Raw genomic sequence first — 26,841 nt, 5'->3', positions numbered from 1 at the left:
CTCGTTTATCTTTGTTAGACACAATATTAATGAGAACTAACAGACAATAACGCCAAGGAAAGTACAGGGGGTGTTATCTGTAGTATTTAGAATATAAATGTGAAGAAAGTAAAGTGGACGAAAAGATGACTTGCCGCCGGCAGGGACCGAACCTGCGACCTTCGAATAACGCGTCCGATGCTCTACCACTGAGCTACGGCGGCGGTCATCCTCCCGTCCACTTTCTGGGGTATATATGTTGATTTAAACCTAGGAGTGTTAGTCAGCGCCAATCGCAGCCATGGCGGCGAGTGTGGAACACTCTTTTTTGCCTGTTGGCGTCACGTAGCACGTGATCTTTTTACGAGCTGGCAGCTGACCAATAATCCCTCGCATACTACCTGAAGGCATTAAGTCTGCCAGGACGAGACCCTCGCTATGAATGAAGGAAAGCTATGATTTTTCAAGGGCTCGTTTATCTTTGTTAGACACAATATTAATGAGAACTAACAGACAATAACGCCAAGGAAAGTACAGGGGGTGTTATCTGTAGTATTTAGAATATAAATGTGAAGAAAGTAAAGTGGACGAAAAGATGACTTGCCGCCGGCAGGGACCGAACCTGCGACCTTCGAATAACGCGTCCGATGCTCTACCACTGAGCTACGGCGGCGGTCATCCTCCCGTCCACTTTCTGGGGTATATATGTTGATTTAAACCTAGGAGTGTTAGTCAGCGCCAATCGCAGCCATGGCGGCGAGTGTGGAACACTCTTTTTTGCCTGTTGGCGTCACGTAGCACGTGATCTTTTTACGAGCTGGCAGCTGACCAATAATCCCTCGCATACTACCTGAAGGCATTAAGTCTGCCAGGACGAGACCCTCGCTATGAATGAAGGAAAGCTATGATTTTTCAAGGGCTCGTTTATCTTTGTTAGACACAATATTAATGAGAACTAACAGACAATAACGCCAAGGAAAGTACAGGGGGTGTTATCTGTAGTATTTAGAATATAAATGTGAAGAAAGTAAAGTGGACGAAAAGATGACTTGCCGCCGGCAGGGACCGAACCTGCGACCTTCGAATAACGCGTCCGATGCTCTACCACTGAGCTACGGCGGCGGTCATCCTCCCGTCCACTTTCTGGGGTATATATGTTGATTTAAACCTAGGAGTGTTAGTCAGCGCCAATCGCAGCCATGGCGGCGAGTGTGGAACACTCTTTTTTGCCTGTTGGCGTCACGTAGCACGTGATCTTTTTACGAGCTGGCAGCTGACCAATAATCCCTCGCATACTACCTGAAGGCATTAAGTCTGCCAGGACGAGACCCTCGCTATGAATGAAGGAAAGCTATGATTTTTCAAGGGCTCGTTTATCTTTGTTAGACACAATATTAATGAGAACTAACAGACAATAACGCCAAGGAAAGTACAGGGGGTGTTATCTGTAGTATTTAGAATATAAATGTGAAGAAAGTAAAGTGGACGAAAAGATGACTTGCCGCCGGCAGGGACCGAACCTGCGACCTTCGAATAACGCGTCCGATGCTCTACCACTGAGCTACGGCGGCGGTCATCCTCCCGTCCACTTTCTGGGGTATATATGTTGATTTAAACCTAGGAGTGTTAGTCAGCGCCAATCGCAGCCATGGCGGCGAGTGTGGAACACTCTTTTTTGCCTGTTGGCGTCACGTAGCACGTGATCTTTTTACGAGCTGGCAGCTGACCAATAATCCCTCGCATACTACCTGAAGGCATTAAGTCTGCCAGGACGAGACCCTCGCTATGAATGAAGGAAAGCTATGATTTTTCAAGGGCTCGTTTATCTTTGTTAGACACAATATTAATGAGAACTAACAGACAATAACGCCAAGGAAAGTACAGGGGGTGTTATCTGTAGTATTTAGAATATAAATGTGAAGAAAGTAAAGTGGACGAAAAGATGACTTGCCGCCGGCAGGGACCGAACCTGCGACCTTCGAATAACGCGTCCGATGCTCTACCACTGAGCTACGGCGGCGGTCATCCTCCCGTCCACTTTCTGGGGTATATATGTTGATTTAAACCTAGGAGTGTTAGTCAGCGCCAATCGCAGCCATGGCGGCGAGTGTGGAACACTCTTTTTTGCCTGTTGGCGTCACGTAGCACGTGATCTTTTTACGAGCTGGCAGCTGACCAATAATCCCTCGCATACTACCTGAAGGCATTAAGTCTGCCAGGACGAGACCCATTCTTTTCGCCGATGCTCGTCCGTACATTCTGCTTTTGTCACCGCTCAAAAAATTTTGCCAGAAGTGCGTTATGGCCACATGTTCATCCACATGCATAACGGCTATTGTTTGCTCAAGTCACCTCATCTGAGTGCGTACTTATGAGGACCGTCATCTCAACATTGCAATATGTGGCATGAATGTTGTCTACTCATGCAAGGGCAATGACAGGCAAGGGTGAGTGGATGTCGCGTCGTCTGCTCGAGTTACCGGCGGCTCAGAGATGTGCCGCTGCATGTTGCAAGAATTTGCCGCGAGAGGCTCAAGCGACTCCATTGAGTAAATCAAAGGACTGTGGGACGCCTCGCATTGGGCGCTCACGGGAAGACGACAAATGAGGCTGTAAAGGGCGATATGGGACGGGCAAGTTGTGAGGTGAGGGAAGCTCAGAGCAAAATGAGGTTGGAAGAAAGGCTAAGGAATATGAAAGAGAGTAGATGGGCAGAGAAGGTGTTCCGGTATTTGTATAGAAAGAGCGTTGGCACACAGTGGAGGAAAAGAACTAGGAGGCTCACCAGAAAATATAGCGTTGGCAGTGTAAGCGAGTATTTACTGCAGGACGGCAGCTATGGAGAAAAAACCGGCTCTGAGTGACTACCGAAAGGGCAAAAGGGAAACAAGGAGGGAGGCATTTTATGATAATTTGAGGGGAAGCACTTTACTGCTTGAAGCGAGGTCAGGCTGGTTGCCTTAGAACGCGTAGTTATAAAGCGAGAATCAGTAAAGAAGAACAATGCACATGATGTGGGGAAGATAAGGAAACGACGCAGCATGTTCTGTTTGAATGTGGAGATATCCACCCAGGTGTACGTTTGGGCACGAGCCTACATGAAGCCTTGGGTTTTAGGGACAACAATGGAAAGCTGAACAAGTCCGCGATAGAAATAAGTAAGACACGGTTAGAGTATTGGTGGCAGAAAACTAGAGAGAAAGGATAAATATAAATAGTGGGAAAAGTATTAACCTTCTGCCGTAGGAGAACTGGACTGTGAATTTTTCTTTTTCTCTATATATAGTAAGATTGATTTAATTGTAGTTGACGAGACATTACGCCAACTTAAGGGGAAAAAAGAAGCTTTTTCTTTTTTTGTCGAGCCTGGTGGCACACGTACGTCACCGCCCCGTTATAAAGGGTACGCTCATAGCATCCATCCATCCAGTGGAAAGGAGGACAACGGCAATGGTAGCTAGGGCAGTGCTTTTGCGGCTCACGTCCTAGGCATAGTTTTCTTAAAAGGAGGCGTTGCTTGGGTGCGAGTATAGTGAACTAGAATAGATATATATATTCTAGTTCACTACAGGTGCAAGACTACAACCGCACAGTGCACCATCGCGCCAGCACCGTTCGAGCGAGAGCACATCCCGGATCGACGGCTCAGCTGGCAGCCCGACTACAGTGGCCGTGTCTCGCATACGCTTGCTTACCGGCGGAGAGTTCGGGAGGAACAGGCTCGGTACCGCACCCTTCTTCAGACGTATGCGTTCGAATTGGAAGCCCGAGGATTGCATCACGTCCGGGTTTCGTGTATAATCATCGGGAGTAAAGTGCCGTCCACATACGAACATCCGTGCGCGCGTTGTTGTAGCAGGCCAACCCATGAGCCGTAACCACGTTTGCCGCATCTCTGCGTCATCGGGAACCCGATGTGTCGATTCGCCAGTGCCGCCCTTGCAGTTATCAATATCACATCGTACATAAACTTTCTTCCCCGACATCTTCAGCTTAAACGTAGTAGTACGCAGTGAAGGCACGCTTCGTACCAAAGATACGATGCGCGATGCCCGCCTGCGCTGCCCTACCAGGCCCCGGAAAGTCTCAAGTTCCAGCGATCGCCACAGAGGGTGAAAAAATCGACCGCGGCGAGTTCCAGCTCCAAACACCGGGAGTGGATCTACTAACCTCTGCGTTAGGATAACATGGCGACCTTGTGGTGGCCGCCATTCGCGCTATTTGACTTTTTATGTAGGGGCGCCCTCGTCGGGCCCAAACTTCAAATTAAAATATTCTTGAAATAAGGAAGTTTAGTTGTTTGCTTACTGTTACACTTCAATAAACAAATTGCTGTTTATACAAAGTGGCCTTGCCTCGCCAGGTACCACGTCATCAATCTTTTGTAATAGTTTTTGCTCCAACAAACTCGTAGTTGTCAGCAGCCTATCGGCATCATTATCTTCATTTCAAAATATACCGCGGCGCAACGACAGGTAACGGTTCGCGGTGCATTGGGATGGGTCTCGCGCTGTTTCGTTTCGCTGTAAATGTTTCGAGCCACTGCCGGCCGACACTCGCTTTTGTTCTGTTCGTTTTGACTCAATAAAATCCCTTCGCGAAGTGCATTCAGCTGACTTCAGGGGAACGAAGGGACCGTTGAAGCTTTCACCGGATGACACTCGTTTCAAGCCCGAGAATACACGGACCGGTGAGTAAAAACCCATTGCTTCAGTTTTTTTTTTAACCAATGGCTTTGTGCGGGTGTCACACGGAGGCGACGCACTGCAATATTCAATTTTTCAACGTCATACTCTGTCGTTGAGAAAACGTGCGTTCCTTGCGGCGTGGCTTCACGTGGGAGCGGGTTGCTGAGTTTTATCGTTCGGTTAACATTAACCAGGCCACTGCAATAAATAAAGGGAGGCAATTGCATCACCAACGCCTCGCATGTATCTTCGTAACTAGCCCGTATATCAGTGCAAAAAACATATGAGTTATAGTTTGCCGGATCGCATTTGAGAAGCCAGGGAGGTCTCATTTCTCCTGCTGTTAGTTTAGGTTACCTTTACTACACATTTAGTGTAACAAAAGCTTCACATAATTATGAGTGTACTTTCACTTCAGTGTGATAAAAAACCGTCACTATAATCAGAAATATTTTTTTTTCTGCTGTAGCCTCCTGGCCTGACAAGGAAACAGCTGTGTGCAATGAGCAAGGCACCTGTTACATGACACGCCTTGTAAAGAAGCTAGCCCGAGTGATACAACATGCATTATGAGGTACGTTTACATATATGTATAACAAACCACTGTTTTTGTTCACTATGTTCATATGTTTACTTTTGCAAAATTTAATATTTAATTGATTATGCTTATCAATATCTGGTGATGTCATTACTTGTTTTTCCAGGATTGTCAGGCAACGACAGGGTGACTACCCCCGAATGTCCACTCTGCAAGTGCGGGGAAACATGTGAACGTCTGCTGCTACAACAGGTCATCTTGAACCTCACGCTTGCAATGCTGTATTTGTGAATGGTTTACCAGGCATCTCATGGAGCTGTGCCTACAATCGTCTACAAGTATTAGCTGTCTACTGTGTCATGCAATCTACACCGCAATAGCGCTGAAATTGAGCACTAGCTCCGTGCATTAGTTACGTTACCTGGCACTGCTGAGGCGAAATGCAAAGACACTCGTGTGCTTAGATCTGCGTCTGAAGTTCAGGGAAAGACAGAAGCTTGAAGAGACGAAAAATTTGTGAACAAGAGGTGTCGCTGGAGCAAATGTTTCGACAAGCAGTCCTGTCTTCTTCAAGGCTACAACTGCGTTTGTTAAACTCCAGTCAGTTAGAATCAATCTAGAGTTGCCCACTACTGTATGACTCATAATCATATCATGGTTTGCATGTGAATCATCAGAAATTATAAATTTAAGGGTAAATATATAGAAGTCTGTCTGGCAGCCAAGATGATAAGAATAGAAAGACTCTCCAGCCACATTTAATCATTAGTCTTCTTAATTTAAAAAAAACTAAGAGACCAAATGAGTCTCGAAACGTAGGGTCAGTTTTTTTTTAAATTATAAATCACATTACAAAACGAACATCACGGCAGTGAGGGGAATTAACAGTCTTTCCAACGTCTAATAATATCTGGGGTTTAACGTCCCAAAACGACGATATGATTATGAGGGACGCCGTAGTGGAGGGCTCAGGGAATTTCGACCACCTGGGATCTAAGTACACGGGCCTCAAACATTTTCGCCTCCATCGAAAATGCAGCCACCGCGCAACATAAATGGAACATTTAGTTGTGTATTATGAGACAGTTTACAAACTATGCTCAAAACTGTTTTGCCTTAATTAACTGTGTTTAGATCATAGAAGTTTACAAAAAGATACGACAAAGCTTTACAAGGCTGTGCTCAATTACATTAGCCTTTGTACATATGTTCAATGGGCTCCTTCAAATTATTTACAGCTAATAAACAAATTATAAGTGTGACGAGCACTTCTTCCAGCACAGCTTCACCAAGCACGTTTACGTTGTCGTGATGAGTGAGATTGTGTTCAGTGAGTATGGTAGTGTTTTCTTTTTACATAGCAGAGAAACGTCCCAACTTTGTTTGAACACACCTAGTTCTGCTGTTTGATTAAATTAACATGTCACAGTTGTAGCACCTACCACTATGAAGTGAAAGTCTGTGAACTACTGTCACGAAAAAAACCTAGGAAATCGAAGAGGTAATTTAAAACATACATGAACTTGGACTTATCCACAGCCACACTACAAGATTTTACGTATTGTCACGGGGTCGTGACGTCGACGAAAGCAGCAGTCGGTGTGTCCAAGATGAAACTTTTTATTCGGCCGAACTTGTGGCCGGGAAACGAAAAGTCAAACTACAGCAATACACACTGCACACTGATAGCGGCGAACAGGCGTCGGCCGTCGATAAACTGATCTGTGGCAAGGCGCGTCGGCATTTGTACCTGCGGCATCGAACATTTGAGCATTATCACTGGTGGCTGCGTTAGTTCGACATAAAGTGAGCTGTTTGCAGTTGCACGCTCCAGCCTAACAGAAGATCCTAAAATAATCTGGAATGTTCCCAGACATTCTGGCACGGTTTGTGCAACGCAGTAACTACACGTGCAATTGGCCAATAACATAAAACATAGAAAGAAAGGTGCGCATGTGGCAGTATTTCAAGCCGGAGCTTCTAAAAGTGGCAGAGAGAATACATACTTGAGCTCCCAAGCCCAAATATATTGAAAAAGTAAATAACACAATAACAAGTATGCAATATATATATGACCTTTATTTATCCAGCATTGGCACAGGTTCACATCATGCCCCACAGCTTGATTTCGTGAGTCTGCTTGCAATAGAGTGCTCAAGTTCTATCGACATGTCTATGTGATACAGAGATTGTGCTTACGGCTGAGCAGTTGTTTAGTGTTCTGTGCGAACACCAACAAAGATGTACACTGCTTGCCTAAAGCTTATTTTCTTAGAATTGTGCTTCTAGAATCTGTAAGCACTCGCCTTATATCTCTGTTTCTTTAGCATTCATCTATGCTGCATACTCAGCAGTCCGATTACTACTAGCGCCAAGAAATTCTAGCTGTAGAAAACTGTGTAACTGAACTATATCGAGGAACAAAACGAGCCTGAAATATTTTCTACCTATTACCTGAATACGTAATACCTATGGTATGGCTTCACGGCCGAGAATATAGCCGAGAAATTCGTGCCTGCCCTGTAGACACAACGCGATATTCTTTATTTGTAACGCATTCAAGGTGACATCGCAGAGCGAGAAGGATGCAGAACTGTACGCATCCGCGATTGTTTACGTAAAAGATTAATCAAAACTACATTGCTCTCACTGCGCCAACTATCTGTCGGCGTAGCGCACGTTTCGTTTCCGACTCCACACCATGCACTCAAAGATCAACACAAGCTGGCAAGCGCCGCATAACTAACGGAAGGATAAGACCCTTGTCCTAAAGCTATGCTGTTAAAACTCGGACGCTGCTACACAACGAGAGCAACGTTCTTTCAGCGATCTCGGTGTTCAGTTATATGCACATATTTGTCAGCTTTCAGACTGATTACACACGTACGGGTTGAAAGCTTTCGACGTGTATGAGTGACTTGTTTTGCTTGGACCTGACTGTATACATTGCTTGTACCAGCTTGGGCACTCACAATAAACGATGCAAACCTTACTTGATTGACGTTGTTTTTGCCAGTCGAGGCCAGTTTGGTCACCTGGCGATAACTATTACACACGCGAGCAGCGATTTAGCAACGACAAAGAACAAAATACCATAGGGAACAAAAAGCGCAGTAGCGCGACCAGGGCGAACCAACCGTAAAAACGCGTTTTTCTAATGATGATGATAGTACTTGCAGCGCCATCTCGCCTCGCTCTATTGCAGTTCAGTACGCCGCCGCTACCCTTATTTCCGTACTACAGTCAAAGGTACAGTTTCCGTTCTCTAAAGTGGTAGATGTTCTCTGGCCCTACCTCCTCAATGAATTGGCGACCTGCCCGCACCACTGGTACCACGCCGCTCCTGCGCACCGGAATCTTAGTTCTGTTAGCTGCCACCTAAAAGTGTGGCGCTACTACTTTGTATTGCTTGTGCTGATAATGTGCTTAACATAAGTGTGCTAACACAGCATGACCACTCTATCTTTGTCGTGATCGTGAGCTTTTAGCAATGGTTCACAGTTGCATTCCGTTTTGCAAATCGAGCGGACGGACATCATTGAATAGGCATCTAGCGCCAGCATGTGGGGACGCGACGTTTTCGATGTCACATTAATGTTATCACAACATCACACGCAGGTTCTTTCATTATTCACGCACTGAGACGTTCCTGCCGCGTCGTTTTCACACAGACGCAACTTGTGTCATCAAAGCCGCCATCGTGGACCGTAGTCCCAGTTCCGTTCAGAAGCTGCGTCCATGACGTCACGTGAAAGCCATCATCTATTAGCATTATTAGTAAAGTAAATTTGTGAAACATTATCGATGGCTAACGAGGATGCGTTGCTCACTGTTCTAGAGTGTACTAGTAACTGTGCCGACTGTGCTTCGATGAATCGTTCAAGGTGCCAAGAGTTAGAGCACGGTGCAGGAAGGAAGGAGAGGTGACTCAACGCGGCGAGCGAGCATGGCCATGGCGAAATTTTGTTCGGTTTCACGTACTTGCTCGTAGGTAGCGCTACGCGAGCGGGGGCTGCCGACCACTAAGAGCATATCTGGATTTCAGACTCTTCTGCGCTGCTTCTTCAAAGGCGCGGTGTGTCCGAGCCTCTCAGCTGGCCTCTTTCGTTTTTTTTTTTTTTTTGGGGGGGGGGGGTTGTTTTATTTAGACAGATAGCCTGGGCAGTCTGGAAATATAGTGGGCGCTGCATCTTTCGAGAGGAAAGCTTTCCAGCAAAGGCGGAGAATTTCCATTTCCCCGGAGGGAGCGGGGGCCGCACTGGCTCTTCCACATTTCTCTTTCACTCTCTCTCTCCACGCACACACACACACACGTACGTATATATATATATATATATATATATATATATACGCACACACAAGGTGGGCGAATATTCGGGCGCTTCGAATACTAGAACGATTATTACGGTATTCGAATTCGCTTCGACACGAATTTTAATTCGTATAATCCCCCTGTAAAGGTGGTTTCGCTGCAGCGAAGGGGCGCTATGCCGTGAAACCACCCATTCAGTAGAAATCCGCACTGCTGCGAAGTCACACTTCAATGTACATATATTACCTTAACCTCAATTAATTATCTTTTGCAAGGTGTGTGACCGGGCTAGTTGGTAGTATACGCGCTGTTCACGTGACTATAATAATCTTTTAATGCGATAGCAATGATGTGGACAGTCTCGGCTGGTTTTTGTCCGTCCCCGTCGCCGTCATTGACCGTGTATATATATATACACACACACAGATATATATATATATATATATATATATATATATATATATATATGTGTGTGTGTGTGTGTGTGTGTGTGTGAAAGTCCCAAAGAAAAATAATTTAGAAAAATGCTTCCGAAGCGTGGAATCGAACCAGAGACCTCTCGCTCCGCAGCCCGTGGCGCTAGCCACTACGCCACGAAACGCCGATCCTCTAGAATTATTGCCAGCGAGATGGCGCGAGGAGCGCAACGAAGGTCTTTCGCTCGCTGCAGCGGCCGCGTTTGCGAAAGGAGCGCGCTGTTCAAACAGAAATAAGTAACAACTGCGACATTTAGTTCGCGCTCGTCCTGTGTGTACCTGTTTGTTCGTTTCGTGCGTCCTGCTTTATGTTTTAGCAGTGCGCTTCAAATATCGAGCTGTGACGCATGATAGTTCGCGCTCGTCCTGTGTGCGTTCTTTTCGTGCATCCTTTGGGCTCGAGCGACGCGCTGGCAATTTCGAGCTTCTTTCCGTTCTTCGCGGTAAATTCCAATTTGTTGCTATCGCATTCATTGCTTCGCCGTTGCGGCGAAATTGTTACTTTTTTTAAGTTCAAAAGCGTGTTATACAGGCTTATATATGCGCTAAGCATAGTAACGTAACCTTTAAAACATCACAATCGCGTCCGTGTTTTCTGCGTGAGATAAAAAACAACAACATTACTTTATTTTCTACGGGGCGCTCTTTGTGGCGCGCCCGCGGCTTCTAGCGCTGCCGCGTGTGGCATCGTTGACCGTGACGGCATTCTGCACACGATGCGCGTGTTTGCATGAAATGTTTGAAAAAATATCGGAGGTGGTTTGGGGCCCTTTAAGTCGACCCATGCGCTGCTTCGCATCCTCGCATAGTTCCCTTTGAGCAAATGCAATACCACGTCGTGTGTTTCTTGGTGCAGGGATCAGGGCTTAAAGTCTCCCTTCATTAGAGGGGGGCCCTCATAAAGCGGCAATATATATATATATATATATATATATATATATATATATATATATATATATATATATATATATATATATATATATATATCGAAGAAAAGATCGCCTAGCATCGATCTTTTCGCCACAAAACCGATGCTGTTGTGGCCTCAGCGGCTCTGCAACGTGCATATCGTGGGTTGTTGGAACACGGTGCGAGCTGGCATACCGAAGAATAAACGCAGGATTTCTAGATATATCGGTCAATAAGATCCACTTTCGTGGTCGTATTATCCAATTTTGGGCAAAAATGTGATCGTATTAAACGCATGAAAATGAATTAATTCCAAGGGATGTTGGCCGGGAATATAACAAAAACGTATTAGGCTGAAAAACGTGTTATGAAGAATCGTGTCAACGAGATTCCACTTTAGATTAAGCTTTAAGAGAGGTGTTTGTGATGATCACAGTGCAGTGAAGCCAACTGTCTCTAGAACTGAACTATACAAATGCATATATTCCAAATGTATTTCGGTCATTTATTTAACGTATCAAGCATTAAATGAAATTATTTTGGGAACGATTTTTCAAAAATAACTTGGGATGTAAGGCTTAAAGATACGCGAGCTCAAAGTAAGTAACATTAGTTGACTCACTGCATGGTTTCAGAACCTCAGGCACGACAATGCTATATTTTATTTTCACTACCACTTGCCTAATAAAGTAGACAAAATACATGCGTCTTTGCAATTACAGCAGACTTGTGATGCAGATCTGAAAGAAGGAAAATTGACTGGCAAAAACAGACCAAGGTGAACTATTACCGATTCTCGAGCAGGTATACCTTCACACTCAGGTGCCTCGTGAAACAGTACGCTCTGCCAAGACGCTCTCTCAAACAGGTTGGTGACCCGTGGTTTCAGGAGGCGTTGCCCGTGGTGTTCAGTGTCTCAGTGAATTGCATTCAGCAGTATGACGATACACTTGTTTTTTTTTTGTTTGTTTTGCTGACACCCCGTCAACCAAACTTTCGCAATTAAATCATTATTAGAAAAATTGCAGAGTATAATTTCCCCGCACAAAGCACCACTGCCAAAAGATTAAACTCCAGCGCTTGTCAAATAGGTGCTGCAGTGCCACCGTCGGACTGCCGAGGGGGTGGGGGGTGGGTGGGGGAGCGTTAAGCTTCATAAAAGCAATCCTCCCTGGTCCCTCTACTTTACTACAATAATCCAACCCGACTGTTGAGGCATCATGCTGCTCACGCTAGACATTTACAGCGTGGTCATTAGTTCAAATTTCCCATTTGCTTGCCTTCTTTTGTACGTACATTTCTCATAATAAACTGCCCATTACAACTACTGTGGTTGGCGTGCACCCTACAACGCTGAGTAGCGCACTAAAAAGAAAATGGCTCGTCTATTTTATATGGGTGTGTCCAGATAAGATAGAACACGAGGTCCCGGTCACCATTCCCGATTTTGATGAAATTTACTGCAGGCCTAGGCATTAGAGCCAAAACAAGGGTCTCGAAGTTAGTTTTGCGAAAAAAAATTTTGTGCGCCTCAAAAAAAATATGTAAAATTTTGGCCGCAAAAAACCCTTTTATTCTAATTTCGCGATTTCTGATATTTGAACGCACCTAGAGAAAAAACGGGTGCACTTCTTGGCCACAATATTTATTCCCGTCGAAGAACAAGTGAAGAACAAGTGAAGAACAACCTTATAAGCTTATTATTTTCCTTACCTGTCGAAGCACTTTTGAGTAAAAAAATCACAAACATGGCAATTAAACCGCACAAAATACCTGCAGTTTAGGAATTTATTGCTGCAAACAAGTTAAACTGACGATAATAAAACTCGGTACAGATTAGCTTTGGCATTTTCGCTGTCGTTTAAAATAATTTTCGTAATTTTATAGCGCCGTACTACTTTATAATTGTGCTGAAACCTAAGTGTTTTACCGAAAACGCTGAAGTTTGAAAATTGTTTTCTCAAAAAGGCCATTTTCAATTTTTTTTTTCATAATCGCTCTGATTGAAGCCAAGGACCTCATCTACCATTCTGCGTAAAAAAACGTTGCATTATTTTGGTTGCTAACAAGTTTTAATGGTTGAAATTTGACCATGTCAGCCTAGCGGCCGCGCCGTTCGTTATCTGCTGGAAATAGGACATAAGTTGTTAAAAATAATTGTACGCGACATAATCACAAAGGAGAAGCTCCACAAAAACGAATGCGCAGCCAGGTTGCATGGTACAAGAAGCTTTGTCTTGCGATCAGTCGCTTGACAAACCCGCAGCAGCGGCCGCTCGATGCGGCGGGCGCTAACATTACATGCGTGCCGCTTCGACTGCAGACGAGCTCCGCTAGCGCGTAAAAACTACACTCAGAGGACAAATGAAATAAGGAATGCATTACTGTCGAAGGTAAAGGCTGTTAAGTGCTAACAAGGGCCATAATATACAACGAAAACTCTGCCGGCAATTTTGCAGTGAGCGCCTCCAGTAGTTTGCTTCTGTGTTTCTTCCTCTAATCTGATTTCCTCAAAATAATTAGGTCCACTCCATCAGCAGCATATGACATAAAAGCAAGCCTATGACATCTAAAGAAAGCTGTCAAATGTGATCACAATGCTCAAACAGCTCAAACTGCAGTTGTTCTCCTCCTCGTGCCAGAACATTGGGTCCAAGTGCAGTGCTTTATTAAAGTACCGCTTTTTAAATTCTGTATTCTTGTGTGTCCGCAGATATAATCTTCAACGTAAGCCGCGCATTTATCACGATTTTTTGCGACTTCGCTCATAACAGGGAAAAAAATATATGCGTTTTGTGTATATTGAAGCGCTCACTGCAAAATTGCCGGCAGAGATTTCGTTGTATATTATGTACCTTGTTGGCACTTGACAGCCTTTACCTTTCACAGTATTGCATTCCTTATCTCATTCGTCCTCGGCAGGGGCGTAGCCAGAAATTTTTTTTCGGGGGGGGGGGGGGGGGGGGGGTTCAACCATACTTTATGTTCGTGCGTGCGTTTGTATGTGTGCGTGTATATATACGCAAGCCAAACTGAAAAATTTCGGGGAGGGGGGGTTTGAACCCCCCCAACCCCCCCCCCCCCCCTTGGCTACGCCCCTGGTCCTCGGAGTGTAGTTTTTACGCGCTGGCGGAGCTCGTCTGCAGTCGAAGCAGCACGCATTTAATGTTAGCGCCCGCCGCATGAGCGGCCGCTGCTGCGGGTTTGTCAAGCGACTGATCGCAAAACAAAGCTTCTTGTACCATGCAACCTGGCTGCGCATTCGTTTTTGTGGAGCTTCTCCTTTGTGATTATGTCGCGTACAATTATTTTTAACAACTTATGTCCTATTTCCAGCAGATAACGAACGGCGCGGCCGCTAGGCTGACATGGTCAAATTTCAACCATTAAAACTTGTTAGCAACCAAAATAATGCAACGTTTTTTTTTACGCAGAATGGTAGATGAGGTCCTTGGCTTCAATCAGAGGCATTATGAAAAAAAAAAATTGAAAATGGCCTTTTTGAGAAAACAATTTTCAAACTTCAGCGCTTTCGGTAAAACACTTAGGTTTCAGCACAATTATAAAGTAGTACGGAGCACTATAAAACCATGAAAATTATTTTAAACGACAGCGAAAATACCAAACTTAATCTGTACCGAGTTTTATTATCCTCAGTTTAACTTGTTTGCAGCAATAAATTCCTAAACTACAGGTATTTTGTGCGGTTTGCCTTGTTTGTGATTTTTTTACTCACAAGTGCTTCGACAGGTAAGGAAAATAATAAGCTTATAAGGTTGTATTTCACTTGTTCTTCGACGGGAATAAATATTGTGGCCAAGAAGTGCACCGTTTTTTCTCTAGGTGCGTTCAAATATCAGAAATCACGAAATTAGCAAAAAAGTGTTTTTCGCGGCCAAAATTTTACATATTTTTTTCAGGCGCACAAACTATTTTTTTTCGCAAAACTAACTTCGAGACCCTTGTTCTGGGTCTAATGCCTAGTCCTGCAGTAAATTACATCAAAATCGGGAATGGTGACCGGGCCCTCGTATTCGATCTTATCTGGACACACCCTATATTACCATGACTTTTTCATCAAGTGCAATGGCCTTAGAGATTAAAGATAGCACACCAGAATGTGGTGGTGGTGGCGACACTTGGCCGGTCAAACCTAAAAGCACCCTCCCCGCATTTTGTATATGGAGGAGGGGGTGTAGCCAGAGTGCAGGGGAACCCCTCCCCTCTTTCCACCTGCCCTACTTCACTGAAATCACTATCAATGCTTCTTGCGTGTTAGTAACAAATAAAGTACACAAAGAGAATCAGCATTTGTTGGCTCAGCGAAGATTTATTTACAATGCCACGAAGGTGTGACTTCGTTTATCACGATGTGGGAAGGAAACACAAAACTTGGGCAGCCTCATCACGTTAACACATTTGTGGGCATTCACATTCTGCTCCATGGCAGTTGGTAGAGCTAACAGGCTCAATATGGAAAAGAAAAAAGAAAAAGCTTAACTCCTAATAAGAAGTGGTAGATACAACCAGCCATGCTACCAGGATCGAAAAATGACAACAGCACAACACATTTAGAAAAAAAAAAAAAAAAGATGCGCTTACACTTACACCACTTGACTGGAGTAAGCATCAAACAGATATTGAACAAACATCGACCTAAGAATGCTAAGGTAGTGGTTTACAATAGGGCCACTCCCAACTTTGATCTATTTTTTTTTAACATGGCACAGTCAACGCATCCATTCAGCTTAGTATGTAAAATGTCATAGGCAATGTGCAAGTGCAGTGAGCAGAATCACTCCACCCCGTTTCTGCTTTGGCCATGTATGTCCCTCCTTACGAGGCGAAACATTTTATGCCTCGTAAGGAGGGACACTGGATCTGATGCAAAAATACATCATGTGGGGAACAAAAAGAAAAAATTAAAACACAGAAACTTACAATGCACAAGATTTCGCTTTAGGTAACAGTGGTGCTGCACATAAAGATGCTATGCAGACATGGATTGACAGTGGTCTTCGACAAAACAGCTGGTTTTGGTCTATGACCGCATCTTTTGCGAATACATCTAAGCACAGGCGTGGCTCTGCACAAGAAACAACGAGAGAGAGAAAAATTTACAAGCGCTTTCACGATCACATGAACCATTAGAAGAACAAGTTTTTTATAAGTGTATGCCTTACATTTCCAACTGACTCGGAAGGTCAACTGTTAATGTCAAGAAGATTCGTAACTGAAGGTTGATAATGGAATAGAAAAGCACAACATGCTTCACAAGTCCCTCTTAAGATGTTCTGAGTGTTAAACCTGTCCAATTTCCACAACCCTTTCGCACTGTGCTGGTTAACATTCTAAGTGACTCAAGTTTCGATCAGCTAACAGCAGCCAGTGTGGCACTCTGGATACTTGAGAAGTCCTTAAACCATGAGGTGACGCTGGAGCTGTTTTGCCAAGCAGTCTTGCCTTCTTCAAGGCAACAACTGACAAGACCGCTTGTCAAAACGTTGGCTCCAGCGACATCTCGTAATCCATTTCAGGCCTCCATCTTCCCCTGCACTTCTACTCAGAGTACCTGTTATTCACCATACTACGCATATGCTTGATTCAAACTGTTTCGATGGTTCCCCATCAGCCAACAACTCTTGCCTAGGCAAAGTCTGTGAGGTACTTTGGGTGTGCATCAGGTGATGTGCCTACCTTGTTAATGTGCTAGGTGGCTTCGTGGTTTCCCATCATTTAAACTTTGTTTTGGTAAGAGACCGAATGGCCCTCTGGGTGCCAATCTGCTTGCATGCTTTTAAGTGTCCTTCTGGGTTATCAGGTGACCCATTTTGCTCAGGGTATAAATTTTATGTGGCCCTCCGGCTTCTTCTAAGCTGACATTCTTCACGTGCTATGAACAGATGCAGGGAAACCGGTCGCACTATCAATGGGAGCTGGACATAGGTCACTGTTCGTTCTCTACAAACTGCCTGGTGTACATGAACGTGCGCTTACAAGAGAAGTATTCACAGCTCTACATTTCATGGGAATGACATAAATACGCAAGCACAACACTCACATGTGGGCTCTATTTACACGGTTGGCAGGCCACACGCAATCTGCAGGTGGAGTGCTTCTTGGTGTTTGTACAAAGTTTCTTAAACAAAATGAATACAATGAATGGGTAGCATTGTTTGCCTCGTGCAACCTCCACAACTTTTCATGAAGAAAGCAAAGTCCAGGAAAAAGCAGACAGATTAAGATAGCATATTGAAACATGACTCAGCGTACAGCAGACAGAGAAAGATGGCCATCACCTGCGAATGAGAGCTACATGCACATCACATTCGGAAAAAGAAAGAAAACAAAGGACTGCATACAATCTGCAAACAGGAGAACCAAGCTGCAAATGGGTGCCATAACAAAAACCTAAAATGTGCAGGAGATTATGAGCATGAATGTTGTACCATGAAAGGAGACATCAGCCACGGTGGTCTTCTGAATGGCAAGAATCTGATGCGTTGCATCAGCACGATCAGCAGCCATCGAACATCACACGAGGTCTTTCGTGACAGTGAAATACCAGTGTCACACTACAGTGCCCGGTACCTTGCCACACAAGCATGTGACAATAGGTTTATGTGCTTGCATTTACAGACGTGCCTTCATTGACTCTTCTTTAGGACTACATGAAACAGAAAGTTATGCCAACCCATTAATCAATGGGGTAGTTAGTACCATACAATAGCTTTATGCGAACATGCGTGACTTGTATTTCGACTTTTAAACCGAGGTCACCAGGAAACTACTCAACTAAAGCTTTCAACTGGAATGGTGTTTTGTGGACAACTCTTGTTTGCAGCAATATCCAAAGATTGTTCCTAAAGCGCTGCGGCTACGCCAGTCTTAGCAATGTACTGACTGTAATGAAGTTAATAAAAACATTGGAATTAAGTTGCACTTGAGTAAACACAGGAGCCAACAATGCGCACATGCTTTGTCCTGTTCACGGACAACGGCATACGAATAACGCTGGGGCCTCATCCATGTTACGCATACTTTACGGTGCAGAAATATGCCGTTCTTCGCAGGGTGGACAAGTGAGTGGTGCTAATCTATCACAGTCATCAGGTCTTGTGTCCTCCAAGCTTTGCGAATGCACAGTTCAGCGAGTGCACAGTTTAACGCATGAAGTACGGTGTAAGAGATGATTCAAAATGGGAATGTAAAGCCATGCACTCATTCTGTGCAACTTAAAAAAAAAAAAAAAAAAAAACCCGTCGCTTTACAGATTACCTGCATAAGAGAAAAATAAAGTCAGGCAAATAATCAATGACATGAGCAATGAAGGAATGGGAAACAGGACCAAGGACACTTTGTTCCGTGCAGCGCATAACAGAAGGCAGACAGACAACAAAAGGTAATTTTAAGTTACCCTTTTAGTGAGACTCTCACCATATCCACTTCTCAAATAGTTGATTACTGCTGCTGCTTTGGCATACCTGCATCAATATCCTCCACAACGACTGGTTTTAGTGGATGATCTACAGACCAGAACTAAGCAAAAGACGTTCAGTGTCGTGGAGAGTGGGCGGTTGCATCCCAAGCGTGCCTTGCTCATATCATAGCAGGTTTCAGTTCCTTCCAGCAAGATGAAAAAGGGATTCGAAGGGCAATTTAATGCAGACTATAAGGGCTCTTCATCAGGTCTGGGCACCTCAAGTGAACGAGTGTGGGGCTCTTATAGGGACACTAAAGTGAGATGCCAAATAACAACTTTTAGACTGATGAACTATTTTATCAGAACCCTATTGTCCTTAGCTTTGCCAACATAGGCTAATTATAAGAAAATGGCAGGTAGTTCCATCACTGAATTTCGCATCTAAACTGGAGCAGCTGTGTGCCACTGTGATGACATGGCTATCAAAAAAATTTTTTTTTTCGTATTTTGCCGATTGGCTCCATAAAAATTTGCTGAAACTTGCTCCATAAAGTCTCTGGCTCACCTAGAACCAAAACATAAAGGAGTACTGACACATACATTCAATATTTTTGAATTATTGCTGTAAATAAAAAAAAAACTGGTGCCGATAACCCTAAAAAGAGCATCATGGTGCCCGGGAATGCATCGAATAGATTTATAATACTGCTACCTTAAAAAAAAAAGACGCTTTCGGTTTCGATATCAAAGGGGCAGTTTCACAATGACATGCAAACACAAGTCTGACGTCACGGGAAGATGGCAACTCACGACGAACTAGCAGCAACTATGCCACCTGCTGTCAGTTGCATGTTCTGCAAGTGAACAACGATGAGTGAATTGTTGTCCAGCAACTCTGGCAGCGATTTCTCCAGTTTAGGCTGTGTGCAGGATGCAGAGTTCGCAAACTCATTGAAACTGTGTTGACGCATGATAATGTCCATTGCAGTGGGCCTGCCATGCAGATGCTGGGCAGCAGAAAGTTTAAACTCAAAGTAAACTATTTCATACGTGTTGTCTGATTTTGGTATGTGGAGAGCGTTCATAGTACATACGAAAGAAACGGAAAATGCCCCGTTTGCAATGCCTCCAAATCGAGTCAATACTCCTTTAATTCATTTTTACCAACAAAAAAATTATGAATGTGCTAGTAGGTCCCATCGAAACCCACGACATTGTGGCAAGTTGATGAGGCAACAAACTTTGAGGAATTGTTGCCACCTGTGTTTTCCATTTGCCCTCCTCACTTATCGCGCATCTTCTCGCAGCAAAACCGATGCTTTCGGCATTGTGAAAGGGTGGTTTTCTAACACGGGAAAAAGCATTTTTCTTTTTAGGGCAACAATGCTTCACCCGGCTGAGTTGTTTGCAAACAAGCAATACGTACAGAATTCACGGATTGAAACGCGAAAATTTAAGGCTAAGTAACGTATGTATTTTACAGTCCATCTCACAAGCTGGTTGCAGCACTGTGGAAGCTATAGGGCTGCTTAGCCAATAGGAAGAGCGAACACCCCTACCGATGCGTGAATCTGTGCTGCGTCATCTGCTCTGTGTTCCCATGACATCTGCGCCCACGCGTTGGGCGAGTAGAGCGAGCACACGGCAGCAACCAAAGCTCTTAGCATTGGGCAGCAATGGTAGTGCCCGGGACGGGGGCGAGGGGCCATGGTGGCACCAATCAAAGCTGGTTCCTTGCACCTCGAAATTATGAAGTTGCTGTCATGACCTGTGTGGCCCGCGAGTTCTAACCGACACTTCTGTTTGCGTTATATTTGCGTCTTGACGCTTTGACAGCAGTGCATTCGTGTCTATTTTGCACTGTTTCCGAGATTCATTCTCAAATTCTCAGGGTGAAGGCTCAGCAGGCGTGGCTGAACAAACAGCTGATCTCAATAATGAGGACAAAACGTACCTGATACTTTGTCCTCAGTGTGAGATGACATAAAACGATAGCCAATTCCACCATTTATTTGTTGCTGTCAGCAAAGTGTGCCAGTAGCAAGGGTGAGTTCGGATCGAAGCGGGTGATTGCATCTGCGTGGACGCTGCCATGTTGGTTTGCCATCACAATCGTCGGAACTTACCGATACAATAATGAAATGCTATGACGTACATGCGCATCGTGATTAATATATCACGTATTGCTGTGGTGTAGCACATGTCAAACAAACGCAGTTGTCTTAACCTTTTCCAATTATAATGCAATTACAAACAACTATGTTTTGCTGTGCAGGCATGTGGTTTGCTCATGCCTCGTAGCTCCTGCTGCAACCAGCTTGTGAGATATAGTTTCCAGCGTCTACAGCTGTTGTCATAACGGCGCCATTTTTTTTACTCAGACACCTACATCAGAACCAACATTAATGCTAACAGCCAGATTTGCAGTGACATGACGCAATTATCACGAGTAATTTCTTTGTTGCAGTTGTTATACGGAAAAAAAAAAAAGAAAACGTTGCATTTCAATTTGTGGAACCAATGTAGAATTAATGTTGCCAAAGTTGCAGGGCTGTTAATTATTAAAAAAAAAAAAAAAGATCAATAGCCTCTAATTGCAACTGCAATGAAATTTTACTATGGTTAATGTAGTTTGGAGTAGTACATAACTACTGAGGTAACCCTGGCAAAGGTACAGGGCTGGTAAACACCTCAAATATCTTCATAGCATGTCAGAAAATAGCATATGCACTGGGTAATAAACAGATATGACATACAGTCCCAGCACATTGCCTCCAAGATACTTTCCTGCGCCCAGGCTGTCCCTAATCTCGAAGGTCACGTCAAGGCATCGCACATTCTGGGTAACCTTTTATCCCTTACAACTGGCAAAGATGGCATTTTTTTTTTAAAAAAGAGGCTTGGATAAAACACGCTTCTGTTTACACAAGTTTTTCCCAATGAGTGCGTTTGTATATCAAATGCAAAGTCTTGAGCAAAAACTGCTCAATATATAAGCTATCCGAGAATATGTTTTTCATCCATTACAATATTTTGGCGCATCATGCGTCTCAAATTATTACTGTTATTATTTGAATATCTCCGGGTAACACTTATGTTGGCCATGTAATCGATTGTTAAACGCAGTGCTCAAGAAAATGCACACCACTTAGCTGAGCCAGCATCTTTTTCTCAAATTCAGAACTCTCCAAATCACCACAACATCGTCATTCTTACAACTGCGCGGCAAATAGGAATTACTTGATAACAACATACTTACAATTAAACTTACCATCGAGGGGTACACCTACAAGGAGCGAACTATAGGCCGAGAACAAATGTGACAAAAGCTTTTCAACCTGTTTTGTTGGCATAAAAGTTCAAACACAAGACTACTGAGAACAGAAACCACCCCGTGCATGCTGAGCCTAGGGGTGAGTTCAGTTGTGTTTTAAGACCTGCACACAAGTCACAGTGACAACTTCCCTGCAACCACCACATCTGCACAATCGCCGGTTGGTTCAGTCGCTGTGTACCGTTGAATTGCTCAGGGCCTTCTCTACAAATAATCGTCACAGCACCCTAAGTAGGTAGCCACTCGGTCTTCGTTTGCGATCTGCAACATGCGTTATGGTCATTTAATTTCTGTGGCAACGCGCACACGCAGATGGACAGCTGACATAGAAGCAAAAGCAAAACTGGAAGTACATGTTCGTGGAAGCAAAAGGTAACAACCAAAAGTTGCGAAACCTCGCGCACTTAGGGAAGAACTGGGACCATCCTTCCTTTCTGTCTCCATTCGAAATCCCCGGCTTCTTAACTCTCTGCCCCGAAAGATAACCCTGTCACTGAACGTACCATCGTGACAGCCTCCTAGGTGAAGTCTTGTAATTGGAGCTCAATTAAAATAACACAGATAATTAACGAAGGGGACAAAGCACTGTTGCTTCTTGGAAGTTCACTCCGTTGCCTTGGCAATCCACACATTGTTTTGACGCACAGAAACACAAAACAGGCTGAGACGTCTAGTAGGGTGGCTGCCGACCCCCAACAGTTGGTCGACTTGGCAGCGGGATTCCGGTGGCCGGTTCAGATGTCAAGCAAGAGGTCGGGCTCGAGGCCCAGTGGCAAGCGGCAAAGGATGTTCCAGGCTTCTCGCAGACCGCTCATGTAAGCCCCGCTCACGGTCTGTGGAAACATCCGGCTTGTACCCTGGTGAAGGGAGAGATGGGATTAGCTTTGCAGTGACACACTGTCGAGTAGCAATAACAAAGCATGAATTCGTTTTTTTGGACGATTTCACGGTCCCTAGGGAGTTTGAAAAATCGGACTTTGACTGTATTTATCTTCTGGAAGTTCGAATACTTCAAATAGTCAAATTCCGGTGCGAATTGAATCTAATAGCAAACACTATTCAAAAACAATTTGAAAGTTTGAATATTCGCACACCCCTAATAATTGTCTATTTAAAATTGGTACATAAGTATGCATGAGCAGTCAAAGTTTAGTAAAAATGTGCTAAAATAAAGAAATATGTTTCTGAAACAAGGTCAGCCCTCAAACAACAAAGGCATTGCGGAATCTGATAATGCATCGTTGGAGACACCTACCTCGCCAGCGAAGAATAGCCGGTCAGCCAGTGGCTCAGCCAGGGTCGTGTAAGCGTCGCCGGAGCCCCCACAGCGCATGTAGCTGTAGACCATGCGTGAATAAGGGCTATCCCGCCAGTGGGTCACAGAGTAGCCCTTTGGGTCAGGTACTTGCTGCACACACCACAAAGCAGGTGGTCATGACACGCTCTGCCAGGTGTGGCGGAAGACAACAGTTTCACCTTTAAGCAATGCTACTACAGTTGAACAAGGATCTATCGAACATGAAGGGGATTGTAGATAACCCAGTATATAAATAAACAGAAAAACAAAATATGCCTGCCTGAAGGTTACGTAGAAATTTCAAGTCTCTGAAAGCCTCCCGAGATAGTGAACTTAGCAAATTGTTTTCTCTAAGGCCACGTTACCGAGTTTTTATGGTACATGGCTGCGTTGCAGTGAAGCTCACTGAAGCAAATTCGTAATTATAGACAAGTACTGTATTACCCAGTGTATAACGTGCCCCGCCCCCCTGCTTTCTTGCAGTTTTTAAAGAAAAAGCTTGCGTAACTGAACAAGCTTACTTATTTTCCATGCATGTATTTTTGTGGAACATGCATGTTGGACTGGGAGGCCCTTTGTGCCACAGAACCAGTGTGGCACCAGTCTTTCCGACGACAAATGCTGCAGGTGGTATGCTACACTGCCCGATGATTAGTTCTCTCCACAGCCAGCATCTTTCACCGCATTAGAGAGATGTGTTGCGATGAAGCTTGTTAAAACAAACGAATCATTACGGAGTGCAAGTAAAATCCTGCAAGAACGAGTCAGCTGAGCACATTGCACCCGGGTCTCCCTATCTTGCATGTGGCGAGTCGAAAAGGCAGACTGCTTCACGTCCACAGTTGTCCCGCAAGCCTAGGGTCGGTGATTGCGTTACTTCACAATTGAAGCAAGAGGCAACACGTTGCTTTTTTTTTTTTCCTGGAATGAGGCCCTGTTAGAGTGAAAATTTTGTTCGAAACAACCGTTGCACGGTTCTCAGGGTTTAAATCCGTGAAGGCCTTTCCCTTCTCAAATACACACAACTTAGCACATGCCTCAGAGCAAGCAGGCAGGCCGGGCGGACTGTCGAAGGCTGGCTGTCTCTCTTGCACTTGATTCGTTTAGGTGTGCCGACACTGGTTTGGTCAGCTCAACAGGGCTATCACTGAAATCATGCGCACCTGATACAGTAAAAGCTCGTTAATTCGGATTTGACAGGACCAGAAAAACTGTCCAAATTAACCAAATGCTGAATTATCGAAAGAATCAAGAAAACTGTTGCACGTCTGTAAAAGAAACCAACTATTCTATCAGATCTGTCACAATAATCTAGGAATCGATAAAAGCAAATATATTGAACCTTCGAAAACACAAATTACACGGTCACACCATAGCAAAAAAATCCAAGAATTCTCAAGCAAAACCACTACTTTCCAAAAATCATTTTTTCCTCGAACAGCACCTAGTTAGAATGCCCTGCTCGATGAAGCTATGTCATCCACAACCGTTTCTTCATTCATGAATGTGATAGCGAATCTACCAGCCATCCTTTGAATGTTTCCTTTTTAAGACATTGTATGAACAGTTAAATCCCGCTACAACGAAATTGACGGGACGCCCAAAAAAGTTTGTTGTCGCGGAATTACGTTGCAGCAAAATTTCATGCATAGACCACAAAAGTTCGGAAGATCTGATGGTTATGACTCGGTCCCGGCAAGCGCATATCTTTTCCATTGAACTCTCGCTAACACGGACGTACTTGGTCGCACACTGAGTGAATGTATTTTCTCGCATATAACACGCACAAAATATACAGAAAATTTAGCGCTAAACTCGGGGTGCGGGTTATACGCGAATTTCAGTGCGCAAGTTGGCTTCATGGTAATGCAAGGAAGGCGACTTTGCGTCAATACGCGAGTTATACACGTGGGTTATACACGAGCAAATATGATATGCAGGGTACCCTCGAAGTGTGCCGAGCGCGTAGCACCGCGAAGGAGCGTGCCAAAGTTTGCTAGAGGCTAACTGAAAATGAAGTGCCGAAGCTCTGCACTACCAGTCATAAGGGAGTTAACGGAAAGCCGAAACGCTTTGTGCCGTTTTAAAACTTTATTGCTTTTAATCTTTCTTCCGATGTGTTAGCTCCATAGGCTTCCCAAGCAACGCTTAGCGGCGCTGCTGCTCTTGACAGGCAGCGCCATCTCTGGCAGAAAAAGAGAAACTGGGGTGTAAGCAGCGCGTGTTTTCCCTTCTCTCCACCGTGTTGCTGCTCGCTTCTGTGCATGTGCAGAGCTCTCGCGGTGCACTTGCGGCGCCTCACAATGTACCGCTCGCAGTGCGGCTTCAAAACGATTTTCAAGCTTGACTGGCACTTCCGAAAAGTGAACTTGATAAAATGAGCAAGGCTCGTCAATCACGTTAACGGTGAAAAGCAGACGATCGACGACAACGACGCCCGACCCAAAGCGAAATGCATTTCCCAAGTCGCGATTACACCGTGTAGGACGTATACCTCGAGGGAAGTCTCATTCTGTCATGTTAAAGATGAACAATGGTCCACATGCACTCCGAAATGAAGCCGTACACGCTATCGATGTTCTGCGGCGTGGACTACGAATCATATGATTGTTGTTTTGATATGGCATGCTTACAGTAGCAGCCGTGTACTTTCGTGAACAAACGTTTGCGGCGTGCGAAAAAAAGATTATACGGCCATGGCACTGCTTCCTGAGAAGGTTTGAGTCAAGTCCTCCGTGCCGCTGGAGAATCACCCGCCGATTAAGACGCGAGGCAGCTAGCTGAGCTTCAACCACTGTGAAGCAAGATGAAGTGCTCGCCTCGTTTTTTCGGCTCTCGCGTCATGCTTGCAGTCTCTTTTTATGATACTGACTTGACAGGCGTATAAAACCCGCTGCGTGAACGCGGCTAGAAAATCGCACAAAATCAGAAGGTGGTTACTTCAAGGTTGCAATTGCAAAGCATGTATTAAGTGCCAGTTATATTTAGCGGCTTAAATATATATCACCCTAATAAAGTGACAAAAACAAAGCAAACCTGCAGAACGATGTCAAAGCTTGCTGAAAATGCACAGACGTCCGTTCCGGCGTGATAAAGCAGCCTTCCCGAGACGTGAAATGCAGGCACCGAACTTCTGACAATGTGCCGAGTTCAGTTGAATTCAACCAACCGCGCAACGCTAACGGTATAACGCGAATGTGAACGGTCAACAACGACGGGTAGGTCTCACGAGCACGGGGAATCAAAACACAAGTTGCTTCACCTACAACCGTAACTGGACTTTAACAATGCGAGAAGACAGCGAGTAATCATTACTGTAGTCGCTGCGTGCATGCGCCGCGTTACTTACTGATTCAGGTAGCCGGAATGAACGAAAGCGATGAACTCAGACAAACAAAATAGAAGGCGAGACAGCGCTGTCAGCTATCCACACTTGCCGCCTTTATTTCTCGTGCGACACGCCCGGGAACCGATACGGTTTAACACGTGAATTGTGTGCCTTGGTGTTGTCTGCACTGTTGTGGCTGGCCACTAAACCGCAATATACTTCGGACCACGCTTGCGCTTCCGCGGGGTCGCTTCTGCCATCGCGGAAATGCGCAGCTTCGCACAGCAAGCCTCTCGGTTCAACGTACCCAGCTGACGGCCCCCGAGTTGCCCGCACCGAGAGAAGAACGCGTGCGCACGTGCGCTACCGCTACCGTGAAAGGGGCTGAGTCGGCCGCGCCTAAGGTTCAGAGCTTTCCGACAGAGCCGCAGCGCGGCTGGCGCGGCGCTGTCGTCGCGCCGCGAACTTGAGCTTGGCTTCCCTATACCTGAGCATATTCGCAATCGATGATCGCGACGATAGCGACCGCAGTTACTGCGCAGCGGTTGCAGCAAATG

The 26,841-nt window shown here is 44.8% G+C and overlaps 2 protein-coding genes across 2 annotated transcripts in view; both read right to left on the bottom strand.

Moving 5' to 3' along the window:
* Positions 1–4,015, bottom strand: part of LOC119383891 (uncharacterized) — a 58,093-nt gene extending 54,078 nt beyond the window's left edge. Inside the window, exon 1 of the mRNA XM_049412704.1 lies at positions 3,675–4,015. Within this exon, the coding sequence (XP_049268661.1) occupies positions 3,675–3,965 (291 nt within the window). The 5' untranslated portion in view covers positions 3,966–4,015. The remainder of the gene's footprint in view (positions 1–3,674) is intronic.
* Positions 4,016–15,218: 11,203 nt separating this feature from the next.
* LOC119383890 (lysine-specific histone demethylase 1B) overlaps positions 15,219–26,841 on the bottom strand; it is a 121,284-nt gene continuing 109,661 nt past the window's right edge. Inside the window, exons 17-18 of the mRNA XM_037652161.2 lie at positions 22,915–23,067; positions 15,219–22,516 (exon numbers count right to left, since the gene is read on the bottom strand). Coding sequence (XP_037508089.1) covers positions 22,394–22,516; positions 22,915–23,067 — 276 coding nt within the window. The 3' untranslated portion in view covers positions 15,219–22,393. The remainder of the gene's footprint in view (positions 22,517–22,914; positions 23,068–26,841) is intronic.

This window comes from Rhipicephalus sanguineus, chromosome 2 (genome assembly GCF_013339695.2).
Source record: "Rhipicephalus sanguineus isolate Rsan-2018 chromosome 2, BIME_Rsan_1.4, whole genome shotgun sequence".
Taxonomy (NCBI): Eukaryota; Metazoa; Arthropoda; class Arachnida; order Ixodida; family Ixodidae; genus Rhipicephalus; species Rhipicephalus sanguineus.
The sequence above is the reverse complement of the archived record's forward strand: the minus strand, read 5'-3'. Positions and strand labels throughout refer to the sequence as shown.